Here is a 26,162-nt window from a genome sequence, read left to right on the forward strand (position 1 = left end):
AAGAGAAACAAAGGAGTTAGGTATGGAGACCTGTCCGAGGCAGGGAGTCGTGAAGGAGGAGAAGTTTCCAAACACCAGGAAACCCTCTTACCGGCAGGTCTGTGGGGAGTTTTGGAATCTCAGAGGGCAACATAACCAGGAGGGGAAAAAAAAAAACAAAAAACATAATTAGTGCCTAAGGGCAACTCCCAACAGAGAAGTAGCCCAGACACTATTATGCACTATTTCAGAGCTATAGAGCTTCTTTTTGAAAGTACCTTATCATCTGTATTAGCCTAAAGAGACGATTTTGCTATGACCAATTTTATCATCAGCTATTTTTTCCCTTAAATCAAAGCAAAACATACATGTATATGCTAAAAATCTCACTAGTATGCCATATTAAGATAATAAAGTTCATTTAAAGTGAAATACGCTTCTGCACTTATATTATGGTCCTTTATTGTCCAAAATGGACAACATTCTCTTAGAACATGATTTAGAGGGAAGTTTCTGTTTCATTGGTAAACTAGGTAGCTAATATGACTCATAGCAAAAATAGATTTTAAACATTAAACCATAAATATTGTCACACTTATACAGAAATGAGTATTCATTTTTAATTTTCTATACCCATTACATAGTTTATTAAAATAATAAGTAGCAAAAATATATTATTTGCAGTATCATTATTATTGCATATAGCCATTTCAATTTTAAAATAAAGCATAATAAATTACTTCACTGACTTAAATTTTCCATTGCTTAATCCTGTACAGTAAATGTGAACCAAATATTTAGTAGTCAAAATTATTATAGTGTCAATATGAGCAAAGAAGAGAAATGTTTAATCCCTGGTAGAAACAAGCTTTAAAAATAAAGCTCTCAAGTATGTCAGTTCATAGATTTTTACTAACACTTACACTCTTTTTTTTTTTTTTAAAGTATGGTTGATTTACAGTATCGTATCAATTTCAGGTATATACTTGTACTCTACTAATAAAATCAATCCCTGCAAATAACTCTTCATTGAAATGTTTTTAAACAACTGCCTATTAATATGTATAATTGAGATAAATACAGCTGTGCTTAATTTTAAATGTCTTATAAAAAATTCTAACCCATACCAATGTGGTATGCTCCTTTAACTATCAATAATATAACATCTTAGTCTTATTCAGCTTAACAATATTTTTCAGAGTTAGATCCACACTGTGGATGCTTCCTCTGAGTTTACTCTTTAATGATTGCTATACAGTCTTCTAAGAAAAGTGTTTAGTAATGCATGTAATATGCAAAAGAATCAGTTCTGTTTTATAAAAATGATGCTTATTTCATCTATATACTTCTGTTACAAGGTAGTGGTATGTCTACAGTTAAAACAATAGTCTATGAAGTAATAAAGAACAGCCTTTGCTTAATGCATATTTGTTACATATGATTATATTCTTATTAGAAATTGACTCCGAGTTCATTATAGCAGAAGATACAGTCACAGCCATGTATTTCCTCCAGAAGTCATTATGTCATGTTACACATAAGTAAATGAAAGGTAGATTGGCATTGTATATTACAGAAGAAGTTTTCATCCTTAGAATGAATGCTGATAAATTGTTTTAAGCATAAAATTGAATATAGAGATATATGTTTAGTACTTTCTGAATTTTGTGTCTAAAAAGTCTCTAAAATGTTCATATTAAAAACATCTTTAATAGTCAGTGTCTACTTTTGTTGGAGCTTCCCTAGTGGCCCATACAGTAAAGAGTATGCCTGCAATGCAGGAGACTGGGATTTAATCCCTGGGTCTAGAAGATCCCCTTGAGAAGGAAATGGCAACCCACTCACGTATTCTTTCCTAGAAAATTCCATGGATGGAGGAGTCTGGTGGGCTACAGTCTACTTTTGTAGTGCAAAAAAGTCTGATATGCTGTCACTGGTTCTTAGTATGTATGTTTAGTCTTAGATTATATCCTGATGTTTAACCAATAATTTCCTTTTTTTTTTTTTTTTTAGTTTAGAAAATATGGATTAAAACACAATGATGGGGAGACCATTTTATTCTCAAAACTAGAGGTTTACTTAGATTATATATCCATACAATCCATAATGTTCAAAATTGTAGGAGACAGGAAGAATAAAAGAAAAGCAGGCCCCAGCAAAGGCCACAAAAGAGATTTATAATTATGGATAAACTGGATACTATAAGGCATGAGACGCTTGGAAGAAGTCCAGAGGGAACAGTTCATAGTCTTGAAAACAAAATATGATCCTGGGGTCGGAAAACCGACACCAGACTGTTTTTCAACTGGAGTCTCAGAGTCACATGTTTTACGTTTCTGGTGGAAATCTATAGATAAGAATATTAGTCTGAGTTACTGATTTGTTATTGATTACTGTTTTTTAGTTGCTCAATGGTTAATGATCACTTTGTTCTTTGGTCCTGAAGGCCACATGAATTATAGCTTAACTCCCCGCATATTCTTGTTTTCATGGCTGAAAGTATAATAAAGCTGGCTTGGATTCAGTTTTGGCACCTTCACCTTAGAGAGGTGTTGGGCCCCTGATCCTCTCTTTTCACTGAATTCTTGTGTTTTCTTTCTCATTCTCTCACCATATCATGCTTTTGGAAACCCTGCTTGTTGAGCCGGTTTTGAAAAAAATACCTTTCAAAATTTCTATTTAATGTTTATTTATCTTATATGTTACTTGGTCTCTTTTTTCTTCTTTCTCCATCACGTATATGGTATACTTTTCTTGTACCTATACAGCTTTATGTATATAAAACATACTGAGGCAATTTATAATTCTGCAAATACAAGAATCTCCTGAGATATGTATAATCTTATAAAATTTTGTATTTCCCAAAATTATGAAAACATAGGGATTTTCAAGATACATGTTTAAGATAATTTAATGAACTTCATGATCCTTTATAAGAGTTCAACATTTCTGAACTGTGTGAAATATAGCCTTTAATGCCTTCAATCTGAAGACCAAATCTGAACATCTTTCTAAACAGTAACATGGCATAAGGCATGTGGTTTCAATACATTATTGAAAACCTCAGACCAGTTTTTCTGCCTTGGAGTCAGGATCACTCATTTCCTCAAAAGAATTAATTGTCTATGATTCTTATCATTATTAAAAATTAAATTTAGAAAATACTTTATATGAATTATAAAATTATTTCTGTACACAAATAAAAATAAAGTGGCTGGTTTTATATATATATATATATATATATATATATATACACACAGATATACGCATAGGTAAATATAAAATTCTATCTATGCCTAGACAATATGACTATTAGATTTCATAGCAAATTTCAAAGTAGATATGATCACATATTTCAAAAATTATAAACTGCTGCATATATGCCTTCCACCTAATTTTGTATTGCTACCTTTTAAAAATGTGTTACTAACACATTTAAATTGGCCAATGTTATTATGGTTACAGTTGTTTTACTTGCAAACACAATAAGCCTTTTAACTTCAGGACTCGGGAGTTATCAACTTACTGGATTCAGGATCAGAGTTGCCATCCCCTTCAGTGCGGTTGTTGTTTGCAGCATGGTCAAAGTACTCCTCCTGAGGATAGCCAAGGGGCAGGGCATGGGATGTGCTGGAAAGGCTGCCTGCATCATGGTCTCCCAGTCCACCATCACTGCTGCTTTCTTGAGAGCCTTCTGGTAGGTGAAACGTGACACGCCGCTGGGACTAAAAGGAAGACAGAAAATTACAGGGTTTCAGCTATGATCTGAATAATTCCTTAATGCATCCAATTTAGAAAATGTATTATTTCCGCTGTCTAGTGAAGTCACATTAACATTATCTTGAGTTGTGAACAATTTCAGGCTTTTGTAAACAGTTCTATCTGTGTTCAAACCTTTTTCACCTGAAGCAGAATTGCTTTTATTATATTTTTAAACAGGGCTTATCCAGTTACAGGCTAAAAGTCAACTTGTTCTAAAGCTAGAGGCTGTCACCCATGTAGAAACTCAAGCACATTGGAAATTTTGATCATCATTTGAACATGGATTTATTTAATTATAATTTGACAAGATTTCATTTTTTGAACAATAAGCCTGAATGGATATAACAAAATTTCATTGCTATTTCTGTGAGATTCTGCCTGGCTGAAACAGTAAATAATAATACAAATTTATTCAGTCATGTAGACTTACAAATTAAAGTTACAAACCATCTTTTCAAAGAGTCTTAGGGGATATATTTTGATTTGGAATTTATTTAAATTGATTCTACACTCTAAAAATAAAAATAATTACATGGTATGGATAACAGGTGATAATTATAAAAGCAAACTATAGGTAGCATCTCTGATGGTAAATATAGCAGAACATTAAAAACATACACATGCCAACATGACATCCCATAGTGTAATAACTTCACCAGATGTAGCAGTGATTTTGTTTGCAGCATTGCTATATGTAGTAGTTACTCTCCAAAGATAGCCCTGACAATGAACCTCACCTCTTAGCATTCAAATCCTTATGGAGTCCTCTACCACAATGAATATGGATAAGTCCTGTGTAACCAAACTTCCTAGCTTCTGCCTTGCTCTCTCAGAATACTCATTCAAGAAAATCAGCTGAATTGAAAGAAGTCTGACTAATGGGAGACTGCCATACCATGAGGAAGTTCAAGCTGCCCATGTGGAAAGAAAGGTTGTAAATAAAATACCCAGAGAGACAAAGCAGCTCCAGCCACTCAAGTTCAGGTGACAAATATATATATGAAGAATCCATTCTGGACTTTTTAGTTTATGGCCTCATTTGAACCATCCATCCCAGCCATCTCCAGATATTTGAGCCACATGTTTGAAATACCAGTCATTGTGAAGCAGAGATAGCAATCTCTGCTGTGTACCACCTAAATTCCTGACCTAAAAAATGTCAGGTACAACTGGTTTTTGTTTTATGCTCCAAAGATCAGGGGCAATTTGTTATGTAACAATAGATTAAGCAAAACATTTAATTACTAGTAGCATGAAAGATGCAATTTAGAGATAATTATTTAAGAAATGTATGCATCTCAAAGGGTACATGTAATCAGGTACTAGGAATTCCCATGAAGTAATGCATATACTTTCACAAGTTCAGGCTTGATATTCAACCATTTCTTCAGATGCTGATATTGCTATAGACTATAGGCTTGTGCCCTCTCAAAAGTCACATGTTAAAAACTAATTCCCAGCATAATGGCATTTGGAGGTGGGATCTTTGCAAAGTGATTAGGTTATGAGGATGAAGCCCTCAATAATGGGATTAGTGTACTTATAAAACCAACCCTAGATACCTCCCTCTCCCCTTCTTCCATGTGAGGATACCGTGAGGTAATTTTGTCAGTCCAGCAAAGCTGCATTTGACTATTCTCTAACAAGCCAAAAGCTCATTTAGTTATAGCTTAAACTTCATTTAATTCCAAAAATTATTTATAGTTGTTAACATATTTCAGTCACTTCAAGTAAAATATAAGCATTTATGTTCATAAACCGTTTTTTAAAAGGCAAGACCTGGAAAAACAGGATTTTAAAAAGCTTGCAACCTTATATTGTAGACATTTATCTACAATTAGTTATTGTATATAATTTAATGTCAAAATAATACTTAAGACATAAATTAAAAAGTCACTGTATATAAAATAAGCCAGTTTAGCATGAGACAAATTTACAGCTAGTGGTGCTAGTGGCAAAGAACCCACCTCCCAATGCAGGAGATGAAAGAGACGTGGGTTCGATCCCTGGGTCAGGAAGATCCCCTGGAAGAAGTCATGGCAACCCACTCCAGTGTTCTTGCCTGGAGAATCCAATGGACTGAGGAGCTTGGTGGGGATTACAGTCCATAGGGTCTCAAAGAGTTGGATACAACTGAATCACTTAACATGCATACTTCACCATAATTCATAACTGTTAAGAGATATTTCAATTTTCTATTAAGACCAGGACATATATTTCAAGTATGTCTTATATTTCAAGTTTTTCATTTAACTTTTAAAAGCATTAGACCTATGTCATAGAATCTATAAAGGAAAATAATTACTGCTGACAAAAATAAATGAATCTAGAGCTTTAATATGCATTATTTAAGCATGGAGTCATATTGTTTAGTCACTAAGTCATGTCCAACTCTTGTGAAGCCAGTACTCTAACCCACTAGGGTTCTCTGTCCGTGGAATTTACAGAGCAATAATACAGAGTGGGTTGCAATTTCCTTCTCCAGGAGATCTTCCTGACCCAGGGATTGAACTTAAGTCTCCTTCATTGGCAAGTGGATTATTTACCACTGAGCTACCAGGGAACCCCATGGAGTCATATACCCTAACATAATTAAAAATGTGTCAGTTACAAATTATCACTTCCCTGTCAACTACAAATTGGCCCTTGTCAAAAAATGAACAACCACAACAAAGGCATTTGACATCTGCCTCTGTGGAGATTGAACCTGTGCTGCTTCAGCTGTGGACCTTCAATACCCCCTGGGTGTAGAGTGAGGCACTCTGTGCTCCAGGAAATCTGATGGAAGAGGTCTTTAGGTAGTCAGATATTTTTAGGAATTGATTTTATGATCCCAATCCTTGTTGTTGTTGTTGAGTCATTCAGTCATGTCTGACTCTTTACCACCCCATGGACTGTAGCATGCCAGGGTTCCCTGTCCTTCAACATGCCCTGAAGCTTGCTCAAACTCATGTCCATTGAGTTGGTGATGCCATCCAACCATCTCATCCACTGTCATCCCTGTCTCCTCTGCCTTCAATCTTTCCCAGTAGCAGGGTCTTTTCTAATGAGTTAGCTCTTCACATCAGATGGCCAAAGCATTGGAACTTCATCTCAGCATCAGTCCTTCCAATGAATATTCACAACTAATTTCCTTTAGAATTGACTGATTTGATCTCTTTACAGTCCAAGGGACTCTCAAGAGTCTCCTCCAGCACCACAGTGCAAAAGCATCAATTCTTCACCGCTCAGCCTTCATAATGGTCCAACTCTCACATCCATACATGACTGCTGGAAAAAACATAGCTTTGACTAGATGGACCTTTGTTAATAATGTAATGTGTCTGCTTTTTATTATGCTGTCTAGGTTTGTCATAGTTTTCCTTTCAAGGAGCAAGTGCCTTCTAACTTCATGGTTGCAGTCATCATCTGCAGTAATTTTGGAGCCCAAGAAAATAAAGCCTGTCACCGTTTCCATTGTTTCCACATCTATTTGCCATGAAGTGATGGGACCAGATGCCACGATCTTCATTTGTTGAATGTTGAGATTTAAGCCAGCTTTTCATTCGCCTCTTTCACCTTCACCAAGAGGATCTTTAGTTCCTCTTCAATTTCTACCCTAAGGATGGTGTCATCTGCATATCTGAGGTTATTGATATTTCTCCCAGCAATCTTGATTTCAGCTTGTGCTTTGTCAAGCCCACCAGTTCTCATGATATACTCAGCATACAAGTTAAATAAGCAGAGTCACAATATATAGCCTTGACGTACTCCTTTCCAAATTTTGAACCAGTAGGTTGTTCCATGTCTGGTTCTAAGTGTTGTTTCTTGACCTGCATACAGGTTTCACAGTAGGCAGGTAAGGTGGTCTGGTTTTCCCATCACTGTAAGAATTTTCCAGTTTGTTGTGATCCACATTGTGAGGTCAAGAAGCAACATATGCATATCAAGAAGCAACAGTTAGAACTGGACATGGAATAACAGATTGATTCCAAATCGGGAAAGGAGTACATCAAGGCTGCATATTGTCACCCTGCTTGTTTAACTTATATGCAGAGGACATCATGTGAAATGCCAGACTGGATGAAGCTCTAGCTGAAATCAAGATTGCTGGGAGAAATATCAATAACCTCAGACATGCAGATGATACCACTCTTATGGCAGAAAGTGAAGAGGAACTAAAGATCCTCTTGATGAATGTGAAAGAGGAGAATTAAAAAGCTGGCTTAAATCTCAACATTCAACAAATGAAGTTCATGGCATCTGGTCCCATCATTTCATGGCAATTAGATGCAGAAACAATGGAAACAGTGACAGACTATTTTGGGGGGCTCCAAAATCACTGCAGATGGTGACTGCAGCCATTAAATTAAAAGATGCTTGCTCCTTGGAAGAAAAGCTATGACAAACCTAGACAACGTATTAAAAAGCAAAGACATTACTTTGCCAACAACGGTCCATCTAGTCAAAGCTATGGTTTTTCCAGTAGTCTTGTATGGATGTGAGGGTTAGACTATAAATAAAGCTGAGCATTGAAAACTTGATGCTTTTTGAACTGTGATGTTGGAGAAGACTCTTGAGAGTCCCTTGGCATGCAAGGAGATCCAATCAATCAATCCTAAAGGAAATCAGTCCTGATATTAATTGGAAGGTCTGATACTGAAGCTGAAACTCCAATATTTTGGCCACTTGATGTGAATAACTGACTCACTAGAAAAGACCCTGATGATGGGAAAGATTGAAGACAGGAGGAGAAGGGGAAAACAGAGGATAAGATTGTTGGATGGCATCACTGGCTCAATGGACATGAGTCTGAGTATGCTCCAGGAGTTGGTGATGGACAGGGAAGCCTGGGGTGCTGCAGTCCATGGGGTCTCAAAGAGTCAGACATGACTGAGCGACTGAACTCCAACTCCAACATAGTCAAAGGCTTTAGCGTAGTCAGTGAAGCAGAAGTAGATGCTTTTTTTCCCAATCCTTGTATCTTTTCAGATCTAAAAACATCAGTAAATTCCTTCATGATGACATCAGCTCCTGGTGACTGCAGAAAAGCTTTTGTAAAATAAGTGCTTGATTTCACTGAATTCCCCCTTCACCAAAATATTATATATTGACCTTCCCCCACTACCTCTTTGGAGCAGTCTCTCAGAGCTTTGAGGTGCTGTCTCCTGGGCTTCAGTACTCATTTGACCCAAATAAAACTTAATTCACAGTTCTCAGATTATGTGTCATCTTTTATTCAAAATTGCCAGTGAATAGAAGGCAAATTTCTATCAAATGATAAAAGTAGAGTTTATATATTACTTCCTGATGTAAGAGAAATATAATTTTGTTTTCTCTTGCTTATCTTCACAGAAAAAAAGACAATTTAAGTCAAAAAGATATCTCATTCTATGACACCTGTAACTAGTAACTTAACTAAAATCCCTCACAAAGGAATGCTCTAGAGTGAATCTGTAATTACCCGTGTCACATACTGATCTCTAATGCTCTTGATGCTCATAAATTGAATCCCTCTAAGGCTACAGTCCATAAGATAGCAACGAGTCAGACACAACTGAACATCTGAGGACTGGAAGGGTAAATATAGGGGACTAAATGGGTTGGTACGGACTCCCTTTAGTGAATCCAACTGTTTTTTGTCCCTTCCTGAATGCTCATAAAATGCAAACAGTAGCATCCTGAAATGAAGTTTTTATATGTGACAGTATTACATATACACCTTTGATATTACTAACAATCATGCAAATAAACTCCCTTGTCTATATTAATTTTAACCAGTATTGGAATGCCTCAAGTGGAGACCAATGTACATTGTTTTGGTCATTAATAATGCCATGTTATTTTAAAAATAGTCCAAAGTTCAAAAGCATATTGAGGATTTGATTATTTTTCTCTCAGTTCACAGTTACAAAGTTTACAGTCTAAAAGATTTTTTTTTTACTTATTTCTATAATCTGTATAAAGCATTCATATAGCTTTGATTAAATGTGATGTTCTATTTCTTTATTTAGTGAATTCACAAGAGGCTCTTTATTGGCACATGTGTGATTAAGTTGTCCATCTTTGTATTAAATTTTCATGAAATATTTCCTTAAGTGAAATTGTTGAATTTAACTTTTAAGGAATTGTTTTCAAAAAGCTTCTGAAAATTTAGCTTTTAATGGGAAAAGAACAGTTACCTACTTTTTTTCTAGGGTTACTTTAATGATTTCTACTTAAGCTTGCATTTTGCAATTTGTGACACTTCTAGATAGAACTGAACATAAAATAATTATATGAATTTAGGACTTTCCTGTAGCTCAAATGGTAAAGAATCTACCTGTGATGCAGCAGACCAAGGTTCGATCCTTGGGTCAGGAAGATCCTCTGGGAAGGGAATGGCAATCCACTCCAGTATTCTTGCTTGGAGAATTCCATGGACAGAGAAGCCTGGCGGGCTACAGTTCGTGGGGAGCAAAGAGTCAGACACGACTGAGCGACTAACACACACGAATTTATGAACCCTTTGTAGTAAATTGTGGCAACTGGGTTTAGCTCATTTGCCTTTTACTTTTTAATGGATGAATCCTTAATCTCTGATGGCACTTTTCTGCTTAGATTTGTAATATAGATGTGTTTAAAATACAGAGGCATTTTTTTCCTATTCAATGTATTTAGAAATATTAACTATTTCAGGAAAATCATCCGTTAGGTCTGTCAAAGAAAAGAATAAATAATCCCCCTTTTTCAAGTGTTGACAAAGATTGCTATGCAATATAACAGAGCTATTACATTAATGACCATGTCATAAATTGTCTCTCTGCCACTCTTCTAGGAAGCTGTGTCATTCAAATTAAAACAATCTTTTGACTGCAATCATGACTTTATGGGATGGAAATAAATCTTGTATTATTCATGAATAAATGTCTGTAATGAAAGGCTAATTATTTTTCTGCCAGTAAGAAAAAATCCAGAGTGCCTCTCCATCTAATCTATAATCTACATGCCTTGCTTTTAGCTTTAATCAATCAAAATTCCAGAATGTATGAAATAATACTGGTGTCACCTAGGTGAATCATTTACAGGCAAACTATCAAATTCCCAACATTCTTGTGTCGATTATACTTCACGAAGGCATAATTCCATATCAAACATCAGGTTAACATTGTTACATCTTCATAACATGATGTAAATGGCATTTTAGGAAAGTTAATCTGGCAGCAGAGAGACTGCATACAGATAGGCCACCTTGTGACTCTCATTACTGAACACTTCAGTATCGTGTTCTAGAGGGCTTATCAGAATTGCCTGTCAAAGTTTTCAAACTAATCATACAACCTTGCATTCCCCCTGACTCCAATTGTAATATACCATGACCCACTCTACCTTAGATTCACTGCCATCACCAGAACTCTGATTAGAAAGGGTAATCATAGATAGGGTTATTATTTTTTAAGGATTACCATATGTAGGGGTGATTTGATTCACTTATAAAATATTCTTGGTATCAAACTATTTAACATATTTTAAGCTTCTGAGTTCCCATATTCTATAATATTCAACAGCTTAAATCTGAATGTCAGAGGTTGTCTACATTTTCCCATGGGTCCTGTCTCTTTGCAAAATAATTTATAATTACTCAATATATTATAAATTTAAATGTGAAAATGTCTTAGTTAGAAATTCAACTTGGAATTTTCACCAACATTACATGGTCAGCACACATATCCCACTTGTAGCTCATAATTCTCAGTGTGAAAACCCCCAGAAGACATAATTTCTAGTAGACCCTTACTATTTGACCCTATACTTGTAGTCATAAACCTCCTACTTTTCCAACTCAAGTTGTCTTGCAGGATAGATCAGTTCCTCTGATTATATTTACACTGTTCCATTTCCTAAAATTTGAAAGACCTGTCTCATTTCTCATCTTCCCTTTCATATTGTTTTCCTGAAATTATTACCTTACAAAACTTTTATTTTTTCAATACCATAACTTATTACCAGCATATGAAGAAAGTTCATGATCTTCTCCAGAATCAGATCTTCTCTTAGCTCCATTTTGTCATGAAATTTTTATGGCGTTTGCTTTTTTTTTTTTTTTAATTTATTTTACTTATTTAATTTTCTGGCAAATTGGTCAGACGTTCATTTGATGGTTAGAAGACTACATGGAATTTCATGAAGGTATCTGCCCTTGAGTCATGATTCATTTCAACTCAATCAAAATGGACATAATCCATTTGTACATAGGTACCATGAAAAACTGTTAAATTGGCAATTGGCGGAGTTTTGTGAGTTTAAATTTACAAATGTTTAAGAAGCTACAATTGTGTGACTAACAATGAAAATACCAATGGAACACAACTGAAACCTAACATGATTTGAAACTGTCATGTGTATAAAAATTAAGACCAGGTATTAAAGTTGAAATCTGATCACTGCAATGGTGTCACAGACAAAACCCAAGTATCAATTTTTAAAAATAGATGCAATATCTCTAATTTATTTTTGGTGCTAACCTCATGTAGATTTAGCAACTTACACTTAAATATATAAATCATTATAGGGCATTCATTATCCAAAAGCTGCACTCTGGTTACCTCAAACTATTCAAAAATCAGTTATGCCAGGAAGTAAGAAAGAAAACAAAAAGCATGTGCTAAAACATTTAACACTAAGTTACTGCTCAGAATCATGTTTACTTTACTCTGTTTTCATATTTAACTTTAACATCTTTGATTATTTGATTCCTGAGATCAGAATGTAATAGAATTCTTGGTAGCTGCTGGAAATAAAAATATTGACAAAAGGAGAAATTCCCATCAATTATTACTATATCCGTCTTCTGTACATATATAGAATAAGTGCGATTCATGTACATGACAAACCTTCCAGTGTTCTAAATATAGCTAATCATCATGTGCTAATATTCCTATTCCATGCTAAATTCTCCAACTTAGTTTGGTATCTATAGAGAAGCAGATTTTTTCTCCTTGGCAGATTAATTATTTTCAGCTGATCTTTTTCTAAGACACAGCAGACATGGGAAAAGCTCTGAAAACCAAGTAGCAGTTACCCTTTTATAGGAAATATTTACATTTGTAGGGAAAACATCCATTTGTAAGGGCATCTCCCTCCTGTACCTGGAAAAGAAAGATAACTAAATCCTTAGAAACGCTTACTAATGCAGAATTCAATGACTGAATGAGATGGGAACACAAGACCACCTTACCTCCCTCCTAGAAACGTGTATGCATGTCAAGAAGCAAGAGATGGAGAATCAGACATGGAACAACGGACTGGTTCAAAATTGGGAAAGAAAAAAAAATTGGGAAAGGAGTATATCAGGCTGTATATTGTCACCCTGCTTATTTAACTTACATGCAGAAAGCATCATTTGAAATGCCAGGCTGGATGAAGCACAAGCTGGAATCAAGATTGCCAGGAGAAATATCAATAACCTCAGATATGCAGATGATACAACTTTAATGGCAGAAAGCAAAGAAGAACTAAAAGAGCCTCTTGATGAGAGTGAAAGAGAAGAGTGAAAAAGCTGGCTTACACCTCAGCATTAAAAATCAAAGATCATGGCATCTGGTCCCATCACTTCATGAAAAATAGATGAGGAAAAAGTGGAAACAGTGACAGATTTAATTTTCTTGGGCTCCGAAATCAATGTGGATGGTGACTTAGCCATGAAATTAAAAGACACTCGCTCCTTGGAAGAAAAACTCTGACAAATCTAGATAGCATATTAAAAAGCAGAGACATCACTTTACTGCCAAAGTCCATATAGACAAAGCTATATTTAGAAACTTTCTTTTTTAAAACTCTTTTTAAAAATTTTGTGATGCCATGATTTTACGAAGAAATCACATCTAACTTTTTCCCCCCAGTGGTTTAATTTTAACAGCAACAAAAAATATTATACTTACAAGATGGTTACTGATAATTCATTTTGATAGCCCTTTGGAAAATAGTTTATTTTCATACCACTTTGCTGCTGCTGCTGCTGCTAAGTCACTTCAGTCGTGTCCGACTTTGTGCGACCTCATAGACGGCAGCCCACAAGGCTCCCTTGTCCCTGGGATTCTCTAGGCAAGAACACTGAAGTGGGTTGCCATTTCCTTCTTCAATGCATCAAAGTGAAAAGTGGCAGTGAAGTCGTTCAGTCGTGTCCAACTCTTAGAGACCCCATGAACTGCAGCCTACCAGGCTCCTCCATCCATGGGATTTTCCAGGCAAGAGTACTGGAGTGGGTTGCCATTAAATATGGATAAATAAGATCTGAATCACTGTGTATACATAGTGATATGAAGTATCATTGTAAACATCCCATTTAATTAAATTCCAAAAGCATTTGTTAAATGTCAACAATGTAATAGATACTGTGCTAAGTACAAGGGACATAAACATGAATAAAATATAGTTTCTGATCATCAAAGCTTTATAGAAGTCCACACTTCATGGTGAAGTTGCTCAGATACAGTTTTTATACTTGAAAAAAACTCATATCCAGATGATGAATCATTGAACTTTCTATTATTCACAAATAAGCCTACAAAATGTTAATTTTCCCAGAGAATTATTCTTCAAACAAGTTAAATCAATTATCAAATAGGAAAGATAATCTAACATGAATTTTGCACACCTAATAGACATTTCTGAAAGTAGAAGAAAAAAGAACTTCTCATTGATACTCTAAAGTATTAGTTAATGTCTTTCTTATTGTTAAAATGTTAGAATTAAATATCTAGACAAAGTGAATGTTCTCTGGGATAAAAGGGATAAACAATCTTTGGACAAAAGAGAAAGATTAAGATAAATGCCCTGTGTAATGGAAATCTGAGGCAGTAAATCTCAGGGTTTGTTTGAAGTAGGGGAAATGGATAATATATGACTTACAAATAAATTGATTGGTAATAATATTCAGAAATCTAGAATTTGGTACATGTATTTTTAAAATGATTGAGTTTACTGGATTTTTAAAATTTATACAATAAAAAGAGTGAAGAAAATGTACAGTCTGTTGAGGAAGAAATTGTTAGGCAGTCAGTGTAAGACTCTGAGACTTCAGTATTGTTTTCAATAAAGATCTCACCCCATTAACCTAAAACTATACCCTTTGTCCCGAATTCCGGGAATGTGTCCTTTGTCTGATAAATTATCGGTGTTCAAATCCAGGAAAAGGCAGCAATTAGTTTCTTTTTCATATGCCTGAGGGAAAAACAACTGGTGAACATTAATCTTTAACCCACACATTTGGTCCATTTTAAAATGACCAGGAGACATGAAAAATTATGGGGACTTAATCCGAGGATCAAAAGAAGCCATAAAATGTTAAGTTAAACATTGTGACCTTTAGACTGATTGGTTAAAAATACTTAAGGACAGGATCCAACCAAAAATTTACAGATCGATACTAGTAAAGATATAAACTGCTGTTTGTCCCACCATTTGGGGAACACTCTACCCACTGTCGGAGAAGGCAATTGCACCCCATTCCAGTACTCTTGCCTGGAAAAATCCCATGGATGGAGGAGCCTGGTAGGCTGCAGTCCATGGGGTCACTAAGAGTCGGACACGACTGAGCGACATCACTTTCAATTTTCACTTTCATGCATTGAAGAAGGAAATGGCAACCCACTCCAGTGTTCTTGCCTGGAGAATCCCAGGGATGGAGGAACCTGGTGGGCTTCCGTCTCTGGGGTTGCACAGAGTCGGACACAACTGAAGCGGCTTAGCAGCAGCAGCAGCAGCAGCTACCTCCTCTCAGTATCTATGCTGAGAGCTTTGTACTTTTCTTTCCTCTAATTAAACTTAAAAGCTTCTGCACAACAAAGGAAACTATAAGCAAAGTGAAAAGACAGACTTCAGAATGGGAGAAAATAGTAACAAATGAAGCAACTGACAAACAACTAATCTCAGAAATATACAAGCAGCTCCTACAGCTCAACTCCAGAAAAATAAACGACCCAATCAAAAAATGGGCCAAAGAACTAAATAGACATTTCTCCAAAGACATACATATGGCTAACAAACACATGAAAATATGCTCAACATCTCTAATTATCAGAGAAATGCAAATAAAAACCACTATGAGTTACCATTTCACTCCAGTCAGAATGGCTGCGATCCAAAAGTCTATAAGCAATAAACGCTCTAGAGGGTGTGGAGAAAAGGGAACCCTCCTACACTGTTGGTGGGAATGCAAACTAGTACAGCCACTATGGAGAACAGTGTGGAGATTCCTTAAAAAACTGGAAATAGAACTGCCTTATGACCCAGCAATCCCACTGCTGGGCATACACACCGAGGAAATCAGAAATGAGAGAGACACGTGTACCCCAATGTTCATCGCAGCACTGTTTATAATAGCCAGGACATAGAAGCAACCTAGATGTCCATCAGCAGATGAATGGATAAGAAAGCAGTGGTACATATACACAATGGAGTATTACTCAGCCATTAAAAAGAATGCATTTGTATCAGTTCTAATGAGGTGGATGAAACTGGAGCCTATTATACAGAGTGAAGTAAGCCAGAAGGAAAAACACCAATACAGTATACTAACGCATATATATGGAATTTAGAAAGATGGTAACAATAACCCTGTACAAGAGACAGCAAAAGAGACACTGATGTGTAGAACAGTCTTTTGGACTCTGTGGGAGAGGGAGAGGGTGGAATGATTTAGGAGAATTGCATTGAAACATGTATAATATCATATATGAAACGAGTCGCCAGTCCAGGTTCGATGCACGATACTGGATGCTTGGGCCTGGGGCACTGGGATGACCCAGAGGGATGGTACGGGGAGGGAGGAGGGAGGAGGGTTCAGGATGGGGAACACGTGCATACCTGTGGCAGATTCATGTTGATATATGGCAAAACCAGTACAATATTGTAAAGCTAAAAAATAAAATTAAAAATAAATAAATAAATAAAAAGCAAAGCCAAAAAAAATAAAATAAACCCCATTTGCTTGCTACCGTAAGCGTTTGAATGTTTGTGAAATTCATTCTTCGGATCTCCAAACAAGAACTCATATTCTCATTTCCTGTGATACATTTCAGAAGAAAAATATGCAAATATAAAATTCAGGCTTTGAAAATCCAATTGATGCAATAAATGTTCACATATTGAGGTATGGGGAACACATTCTGGCTTATTCATAAACTTGAATTTTATGCTAACTAAAACTGCCTGCTTGTGGCCTATTACAAGTACATGACACATCTGCTTTAATCTTTGAAGAAAAGAATGCATTTACAAATCATTATATGAATAAGCTCAAACTGAGTCCCCCCCCCCATAGTAGAATGAAGTTTGTGTAATTTAACACAATATTTCTCTATACTTGATCTAGGAATAGTGGCAGTAGTAGTGGTGGTGGTGATTGACAAGACCAAATAAATATTCAGAATCAATCTCAAGTGTCATGGTCTAGAAATTTGCCTTTTTACTTGAACCCTTCATGACTCTTCTGTTCCCTAAACTTTGAGTGTCACTGGCTATGGATAAATTATTACAAATTATATTATTTTCAGCTAATTGAAAAATTATAAGGGAGAAAATGCCCCACATTTAGATGTCATTACAATTCTAAAATTTATATCATAACTGAATATTCTTTAACTAGATGAATCAAAACAGTTATTGAATACTTAATCGTTATTTTGGTCACATGAAAACACATAATATAAATATATCAAGAAACATAAGTCCATACAAGCTAGAAGAATCAGAAGTTCATACAGTTGTATCTAATTCCCCCCAAAATCTAGTCTCTTAAGATTAATTCAAATATCTCCTGGTGTATCTCACTTCTAAAGTAGTTGTGCCCACTGAAACTTATGCCTTCATGACATAGACACAAGATGCACATTAGGGTAATGAAGAACAAATCTATAAGTAATGTGCTTCTATTATATTAACAAGAAATGGAAATCATGATACCAGTAAGGTTTTACACCATTTCAAGAGTAGTTTCTTTTTCTTTTTTTAATATAAATTTATTTTAATTGGAGGCTAATTACTTTACAATATTGTATTGGTTTTGCCATACATCAACATGAATCCACCACGGGTGTACACGTGTTCCCCATCCTGAAAACCCCCTCCCACCTCCCTCCCCATACCATCCCTCTGGGTCATCCCAGTGTACCAGCCCAGAGCATCCTTCTTCAAAACTCTTTCTATACTTACAGATTGTATATTGATTATTTATGTTGAAAGTTTAACAGGATAGATAAATATTACCTTGGTAAAGCTGATAGCAGGTAGAATTTATTTTTATAAATAAATGCAAGTGGCAACTGCTTCACCAAAAGGAAAAAAGTTTTATTTCAAAGCACATACACACACACATGTGCACACATCCTTAGGATTTGTATGTTTTATATTAATTTTTTAGATTATCTTGCATCATAATAGAAACTAATGAAAATCCATTGTCAAGTAACTGCTTGATTAATACTATGAAATATGGTTTCTTTAAAAAGATTATCATGTTGAGAATTAAATTGAGATTCATGTTAATGTATGGCAGAAATCAGCACAATGTTGTAAAGCAATATCTTGATATAATTTTTTTTAAAACCTTCCCTTAAATTTCCTAAATAGATATTCATAACATTCCTAGGATTTCAGAACACCAGAACAAAATCCAATAAATATTTTGGGTCCATACTTTTTTTTAAAGATTCTTAATTATCCATGGCCTTAATTATTAGTAATAATTGAATTTAGCTTAGCAAATACATATTTGGAAAAAAAATTCCTGCAAATTTAATAGTAAAGCAAATTATAAAATGTTCATGTAATCAACCTAATTCATATTTTCTCTTTAACCACAATATATCAGCTTAAAATAATCTCACATGCTATTTTTAATAATACCATCTGGTTGTTCTAAATTACCACTGCTCTCTCATTCTCATATGATACTGACTGAAAATAGGAAATCATTTGATATTAGAGAATTTTTTTTTCTTTTTAAATTTGTGATGAGAGAAAAAGAGAGGGAATCAGGACAATAATGAGATATGTACTACAGGAATATGAAAGAGCTGAGTGAGAAATTATGTACAGAATATTTTAAATATAAATTGAAGTAAGTTTGCAACTATCATATTTTAACTTAAAATTGCTTCCATGATTTAACTAAATGGAATAGAAATCTCTTGAGTCTCACTGCATTTACAAGCCATGTCTTATGCAGTATCATAAGAAAAACCAGGTTGTTCTCAGTTCTATCCATGATTAAAATCAAAATTTTCCTGACTTGTTTTGTCATTCTCCAGCTTTATTCAAACTGAGTAACTTTTCTGCACAGCATTAATTAAGACATAAAAATTCAATTATAGTTTAATAATGTTTTTAATTATAAAAATTTGAAATTAAAATTACATTTAAATTTTCAAAAAATTATTAAAGATGTTTTACAATCTTTTTAGTTTATTTAAAAAAAAAACTTTCACTTTCACTTTTCACTTTCATGCATTGGAGAAGGAAATGGCAACCCACTCCAGTGTTCTTGCCTGGAGAATCCCAGGGACAGGGAAGACTGGTGGGCTGCCGTCTATGGGGTCACACAGAGTTGTACACAACTGACGTGACTTAGCAGCAGCAGCAGCAGCAGCAGCAGCAACAAATACTACTGGTATATGTTTGAGTTTATTTCTGAATTGTCAATGGTATATTTCTCTGTTTGCTTTCCAGTATCATACTGTTTTGATAAATACAACTTTATAGTATACCTTGAAATCAGAAAGTACTGCTTTGTTCTCAAGATTTCTTTGGCTATTTTGAGACTTTTGTGGTTCAGTATAGATTTTAGAGATGTCACTTCTACTTCTCTAAAAAGTGGGGGGTGGGGGCAGAGGATGAAATGGTTAGACAGCATCACTGACTCAAAGGATGTGAATTTGAGCAAACTCCAGGAGATAGTGGAAGACAGAGGAGCCGGGTGTGCTGCAGTTCATGGGGTTGCAGAGTCTGACAAGACTTTGTGAGTGAACAACAGAATGCCATCAGAATCTAGGAATTCCATTGAATCTACAGATGGCTTTTGGTAGTACTGACATTTTAACAACATTAATTCTTTGCATCTATGAACAAGGGATACCTTTCTGTTATTTGTGTATTTTTCCAGTTATTTCATCAATGTCTTCTAGTTTTCAGAGTAGAGAACTTTCACTACCTAAGCTAAATTTATGTCTGAGTATTTTGTTATTTTGGTGCTTTTGTAAATACAATGGATTCATTTCTCTTTCAGAAAATTCATCATTTGTGTATAGAAAAGTTACTGACTTTTGTACATTAATTTCCTATCTTACAATTTTACTTAATTCATTAATTAGATCTAATTTTTTTTTTTACTAAATCTTTAGGAACTTGTAAATATAAAATCATGTCATCTGCAAAAGAAATGACTTTACCTGTTCCTTTGCAATTCAGATCTCTTGTATTTCTTGTTCTTGCCTGATTGGTCTAGCTAGGACTTCTAGTACTTTGTTGAATGGGGGTAGAGAATGTGTACCCTTGTCTTGCTCCTGATCTTAGATGAATAGCTTTCAACCTTCCACTATTAAGTATGATGTTAGTGGTCAGTTTGTCATATTTAGCCATTATTATGTTGAGATATGCTTCTTCTATGATTTATTTGGTGAGTTTTTTAATCATGAATAGATTTTAATTATGCCATATGCTTTTTATACATATATTGAGATGATCATATGAGTCTTTTATTCTAGCAATGTGATATATCATATTGATTGATTTGAATATGTTGAATCATCTTTGAATCCCAGAGATAAATCACACATGATCATAGTGAATTCTCAACTTAATATGCTGAAGAATTGATTTGTTAGTATTTTATTGAGACTTCTGCATCTATGCTTATTCCCTGGTGGCTCAGAGGTTAAAGCGTCTACCTGCAATGTAGGAGACGTGGGTTCGATCCCTGGGTCGGGAAGATCCCCTGGAGAAGGAAATGGCAACCCACTCCAGTATTCTTGCCTGGAGAATCCCATGGGTGGGGGAGCCTGGCAGGCTACAGTCCATGGGGTCACAAAGAGTCGGACACGACTGAACGAGTTCACTTCACTTCACTTCACTTCTGCATCTATATTGCTCAGAGATATTAGCCTATAGTTTTCTTTTCTAGTAGTGTCCTTTTCTGGCTTTGACATTAGGATAATGCTTGCCTCTAAAATGAATTTGAGAGTGTTCCCTCCTCTTCATTTTTTTTAGAAGAGTTTGAGAGGGATTGGTGTTAACTTTTTTAAGTGTTTGATAAAATTCACCAATGAAATAATCTGCCCCTGGGTTTTTCTTCACTTGTATATTTGATTATTTATTTATTCTCTTTACCATTTTAGATTTCGTATTTCTTCCTGATTCAGTCTTGATAAACTGTTTCTTATAGAAGGCAATGACAATCTACTCCAGTACTCTAGCGTGGAGAATTCCATGGATGGAGGAGCCTGGTAGGCTACAGTCCATGGGGTCACTAAGAATCGGACACGACTGAGCGACTTCACTTTCATGCACTGGAGAAGGAAATGGCAACCCACTCCAGTATTCTTGCCTGGAGAAACCCAGGTACAGAAGAGCCTGTTCGGCTGACGTCTATGGGGTCGCACAGAGTTGTACACAACTGACGCGATTTAGCAAGCAAGCAAAGTGTTTCTAAGAAATTTTACTTTTCTTTGAGGTTGTACAGTTTGTTGGCATAGAGTTGATTATTGTAATCTCTTATGATCATTTGTTATTCTGTAGTTTCAGTTAAAATGTCTCCTTTTTCATTTATAATTCTTTTCTGTTTGCTGTGTCCCATAATTCCCATAGGCTTCACTCCTTTTCATTCTTTTTTGCTTTTGGCCCCTCTGTCAGGTAATTTCTAATGTCCTGTCTCAAGGCTGTTGATTTTTTCTTCTGCATGGTCAAGTCTACCTTTGAAATTCTCTATTGAATTCTTCATTTTAGTTATTGTATTTTTTAATACCAGAATTTCATTTTTGTATGTTTTCTATTTCTTTGTTGAGCCTCTCATTTTCTTCATGCATTGTTTTCCTAAGTTTATTTGGTTGTCTGCCTGTATATTCTTGTAGCTCACTAAACATCCTTTGGAGGTTTATTCTGAATTATTTGCCTGTTCATTTTCATTTCCATTGGGTCAGTTATTGGAAGTTTATTAGTTTCTTTTGGTGGTATTAAATTTTTTTGTTATCCTTGATTCCTTACATGAGTATCTGTGCATTTGAGTAATTGTGTTCTTTCAGGCTTTACAGTTTTGCTTTGGTAGAGACAATTCTTCAACAGTCAGCTCAGTTTGGGCTTCTGGGCATGTCTGGACTGGTAATATCTAGGGCAGGTGTTCTGCAAACTATCAGTTTTACCTGTTCACGTAGACTGTTACAGCTTCTAGGAATTGTCCTCCGTCCTTCTGATTAAATGAGGCTGTAAGACAACCTGATGAGTGGGTGGACCTGTGCCTCAGCTCCCTTGATTGAGTTGGAGGGTATGGGGCCACTCTAGGCTACTTTTGATTTCCCAATAGTCTCTCCAGTTAAGAAAACTCACAACTACTCCCAGCCTTGCCTGTGAATATCATTGAAATTGTCCACACTTGATACTGACCTTGCTCTGGGAGCAATCAGTTCTGCTTGCCTGAACTGCAACTGCGTGCCTCTGAACCACACTGCTTCCAGGAGTTATTGCCAGTCTTTCTTCTCAGATCGGGCTGAAAAACACTCTCCATAGTGAGTGGATCTCTGATTCAGTTCCCTGCCTGAGTGTGGACAAACTGGGCTCTAGGGCCAGTAAAACTCCTCATTTGATGATGTGAATCAGGCAGATCTTCACAGCCTGCTGAGTTCCCTGGTCAGGATGCACTCTTTCTTGTTTCTGCATTTGAGAAAAGCCTCTGGTTGGAATTACTACCTAGTACTGCAGGTATGAACTCCATCTGCCAAGAGCCTTGTGCTGGTTATTGCTACCACCTCATGCTCACCCCTGATTTTAGCCCACCACCATAGATTCCCAGTGATTGGGGCCTTCAGATTCCCCTGCAAACCCATGATGTGAGATAAGAGTAGGGGTTTATGAAAAGTGCTGAAAGGGCTTGGTTGGCCCCTGTGTTTCCCCCCTCCCCCCACTGGAAGAAAAAAAAGGTTCAAGGGAAACTTCTCTGCATGGTGCTCTACTGGACTTTGTGAGGGACAATGTGATCAACATATAGCTGCTTCTCTTATTCTTCCATGCAGTCTGTTGTACAGGGAGGTGTTTAAGCCCCACCCTTATGTGCTAAGATCCTCTCAGCAATGCCCTCTTCTTAAATAGGTATTAATTAATATTCCCGTGAGAGGAATTAAAGTCAAAAACAACTTATGTCACCATCTTTGTGACATTCTCTTACTGAATTCACTTACAGTATTATAGTTTATTTCATTTTAAAATATATTTTTCAAAACAATGCAAAATCAAAAATTGGATTATTGTCTTTTATGAATTAAATAAGCAATTGCTTATCCTGAAAAATAGGCCATGCCTCTTCCAAGAATCTTTTAATTTTCTTCATACTATCAGTGTATTTTTGTCATAGCCTTCTGAACGGAAATTCTGATATTGATAATCATTAATTCCTCATTGTCCTACATGGGTTCTGGCCTTACTTTCTTAATCATTAAGCCTACATTGATTGCATTTGAGCTTAAGAGAGAGGATTTATATATGCAGCTAGTTATCAGTTTATAGGAAGCATACTAAGTCATGTGCTTTGTAAATGAGATACATAGCATTATTTCTTGCATTATAAAGATAATCAAATCTCATCAATGTCTCATACTGTAATTGTAAAAGTTCATGCATAGGGCTTTTGTTTGTATTATGAACCAAATCCAATCGATTTTCTTCCTTATGTACCCAAAAGTACTTCAAGCTTTACACTTAAGAGCCAGAAACAGAAGGAAAATATTTGACCATGCTTGCAAAGCATACAAGTTAAAAAGGAAAAACAAAAACCTGATGCTTTTAAAAATTCACCAAGGAATTTTTCCTTCATTAATTTATAATAAAATATATTGGCAATGTTGCTAATATATTTACCTTATCCATAAACATGGGTACAGTCCATGGGTCACAAAGAATTGGACACGACTGAAGCAACTTGGCACGCATGCAAGTGGTGTTACTGTTACCATTTCCACTTCTCTAGGTATTTCACAGCACATAAAAAGCTTCTGACATGCTACACATTTTAAAATTATCTTTCTTTTCTATCTCCATAGGGACAGAAGCTTTTATCCATCTTATTCACTGTAATATGCTTGGTGCCTCGAACAACATCCAAAACTTAGTAGGTAAAAGTCAAGAAATATTTGTTGAATTAAAAATAAGTTAACAAATTTAAGGGCCAATATTTGTAAAAGACCATAATACTTAGCCTTAAGTGACATGTTGAGAAATGTAATGTTTTATGTACTATATCTTCCAGTTTTTACCTTAAATATTGAAAACAAATGTCAACAGTAGCATCCTCTTTTTTATTTAAGTCAGTCCTGTAATGAACATACAAGTTAAGGTGTCAAACAAAACAACTGGAAATTATGTTTTGTACCTCAAGAGAAGTCACTTACACTTTAAGAGGTCAGTTCCAATTCAGAAAGTATTTAAGAGGAAAGAGCATTTTTAAAACACCTAATATGTATTGGGTACTATATTTGAGGGAGTATTTTTTACTAACAGTTCTTGAAAATGGGATAGAATGGGAGACAAAAGAATCAAGGACAAAAAAAAAAAAAAAAAAAAAAGGAATAGCCAGAGAAATAAACAAAGCAAAAATAGAAGAATGAGATGTAGGCTAATGATTTCAGATGTCAGTTAGATAATAAGATGATTGACTAGGATGTTTCAGGTTCACATTTCCCCAGTGAGATAGCAAAACACACACACACACAACACAACACACTTAGGAAAATAGCTTTGTTGGAGCTCTGGCAAGATGCAGGATACAGGATGCTTGGGGCTGGTGCACTGGGATGACCCAGAGGGATGATACAGGGAGGGATGTGGGAGGGGGGTTTAGGATGGGGAACACGTGTACACCATGGCAGATTCATGTTGATGTATGGCAAAACCAATACAATATTGTAAAGTAATTAGCCTCCAATTAAAATAAATAAATTTATATTAAAAAAAAAGAACAGGCATCTAACAACTAAAAGTCCAACCAAGAAAAGTCCACACTCAAAACAGTGGGAAATTTCATGATATTTTCCCTTATTTTTCCCCTATTCACTGCCCCAGTGGTATGTAGTACAGAGGGAGAAGCCCAACTCCCAGTTGTTCCCTCAGAATGAAGAGAAAGTGTCAAAATTGTTTCTAACATTCTGGCTTTTGGGAAGGGATTACTACCCAGAGAATTTGATTTCATCTCTCCTTACTCAGAGTGCTGTTGAGAATTATATAATAGTTTGGATGTCAAATTAGAGGCCACTTAAAGCAGTAATGGTAGCCATGTTCTTCAAAAAGACCAAAGAATTTGCAAAATTTTAGCTAGATTTACTAAGGAAAAAAGAGAATACTCAAATAACTAAAATAAATGAAAAAAAAAAGGATATTAAAACCAATTTTACAGAAATAAGGATTATACTATGAACAAATGTATCCTATTTATGTATGTATGTGTGTGTGTATGTATATATATATATATATATATATACATACACACACACACATATGCTCAGTCATCCCCAACTCTTTGCTACCCCGTTGACTATAGCTTACCAGGTTCCTCTATCCATAGGGTTTTCCAGGCAAGAATACTGGAGATAGTTGTTATTTCCTACTCCAGGGGACCTTCCTGACCCAGGAATCAAACCCATGTCTCTTGTATCTCCTGCATTAGCAGGCATCTTTACCACTGCACCACCTGTGAAGCCCACAATTTAGATAACCTAGATGAAGTGTACAAATTTTCAGAAACATTCAACATACTGAGGCTAATCTTGAAGAAATAGAAAATAAGCACAGATTGAATCAGTAGTCAAAAATCTCCTAACAAAGAAAAGCCCAGGACCAAATGGCTTCACTGGTGAGTTTTAAAAAATATTTTAAAATAATTATACCAAAAAAAAAGAAATATACTAATTTTCCTAAATCTCTTCTAAAAAGTTGAAAAGGAGGTAATTCTTGCCAACTTTTTTTCTGAGGTAATTATCATCCTGATGTCAAAGTCTGACAGAAGACATCATAAGAAAAGAAAATCACAAAACAATATCCCTGGTAAACATTAATAAAGAAATCCTAAAATAATAGTAGCAAACAGAATTCAGTAGCACTTTATGTGGATTACACACCAAGAATGAGCATAAATTATTCCTGGAATGCAAGGATGGTTTAACATACAAAAATCAATCAATGCAATATACCACATTAGAAAAACGAAG

General features: G+C 35.4%; 1 protein-coding gene across 2 annotated transcripts in view; it reads right to left on the minus strand.

Annotated features, from left to right (window-relative positions):
* Nucleotides 1-3,408: 3,408 nt before the first annotated feature.
* PCDH11X (protocadherin 11 X-linked) overlaps nucleotides 3,409-26,162 on the minus strand; it is a 663,770-nt gene continuing 641,016 nt past the window's right edge. For both annotated transcript variants that reach the window (XM_025277000.3, XM_044937389.1), the window contains exon 5: nucleotides 3,409-3,704. In XM_025277000.3, the coding sequence (XP_025132785.2) occupies nucleotides 3,480-3,704 (225 nt within the window). In that variant the 3' untranslated portion in view covers nucleotides 3,409-3,479. The remainder of the gene's footprint in view (nucleotides 3,705-26,162) is intronic.

The sequence above is a fragment of the Bubalus bubalis genome, chromosome X (assembly GCF_019923935.1).
Source record: "Bubalus bubalis isolate 160015118507 breed Murrah chromosome X, NDDB_SH_1, whole genome shotgun sequence".
Taxonomy (NCBI): Eukaryota; Metazoa; Chordata; class Mammalia; order Artiodactyla; family Bovidae; genus Bubalus; species Bubalus bubalis.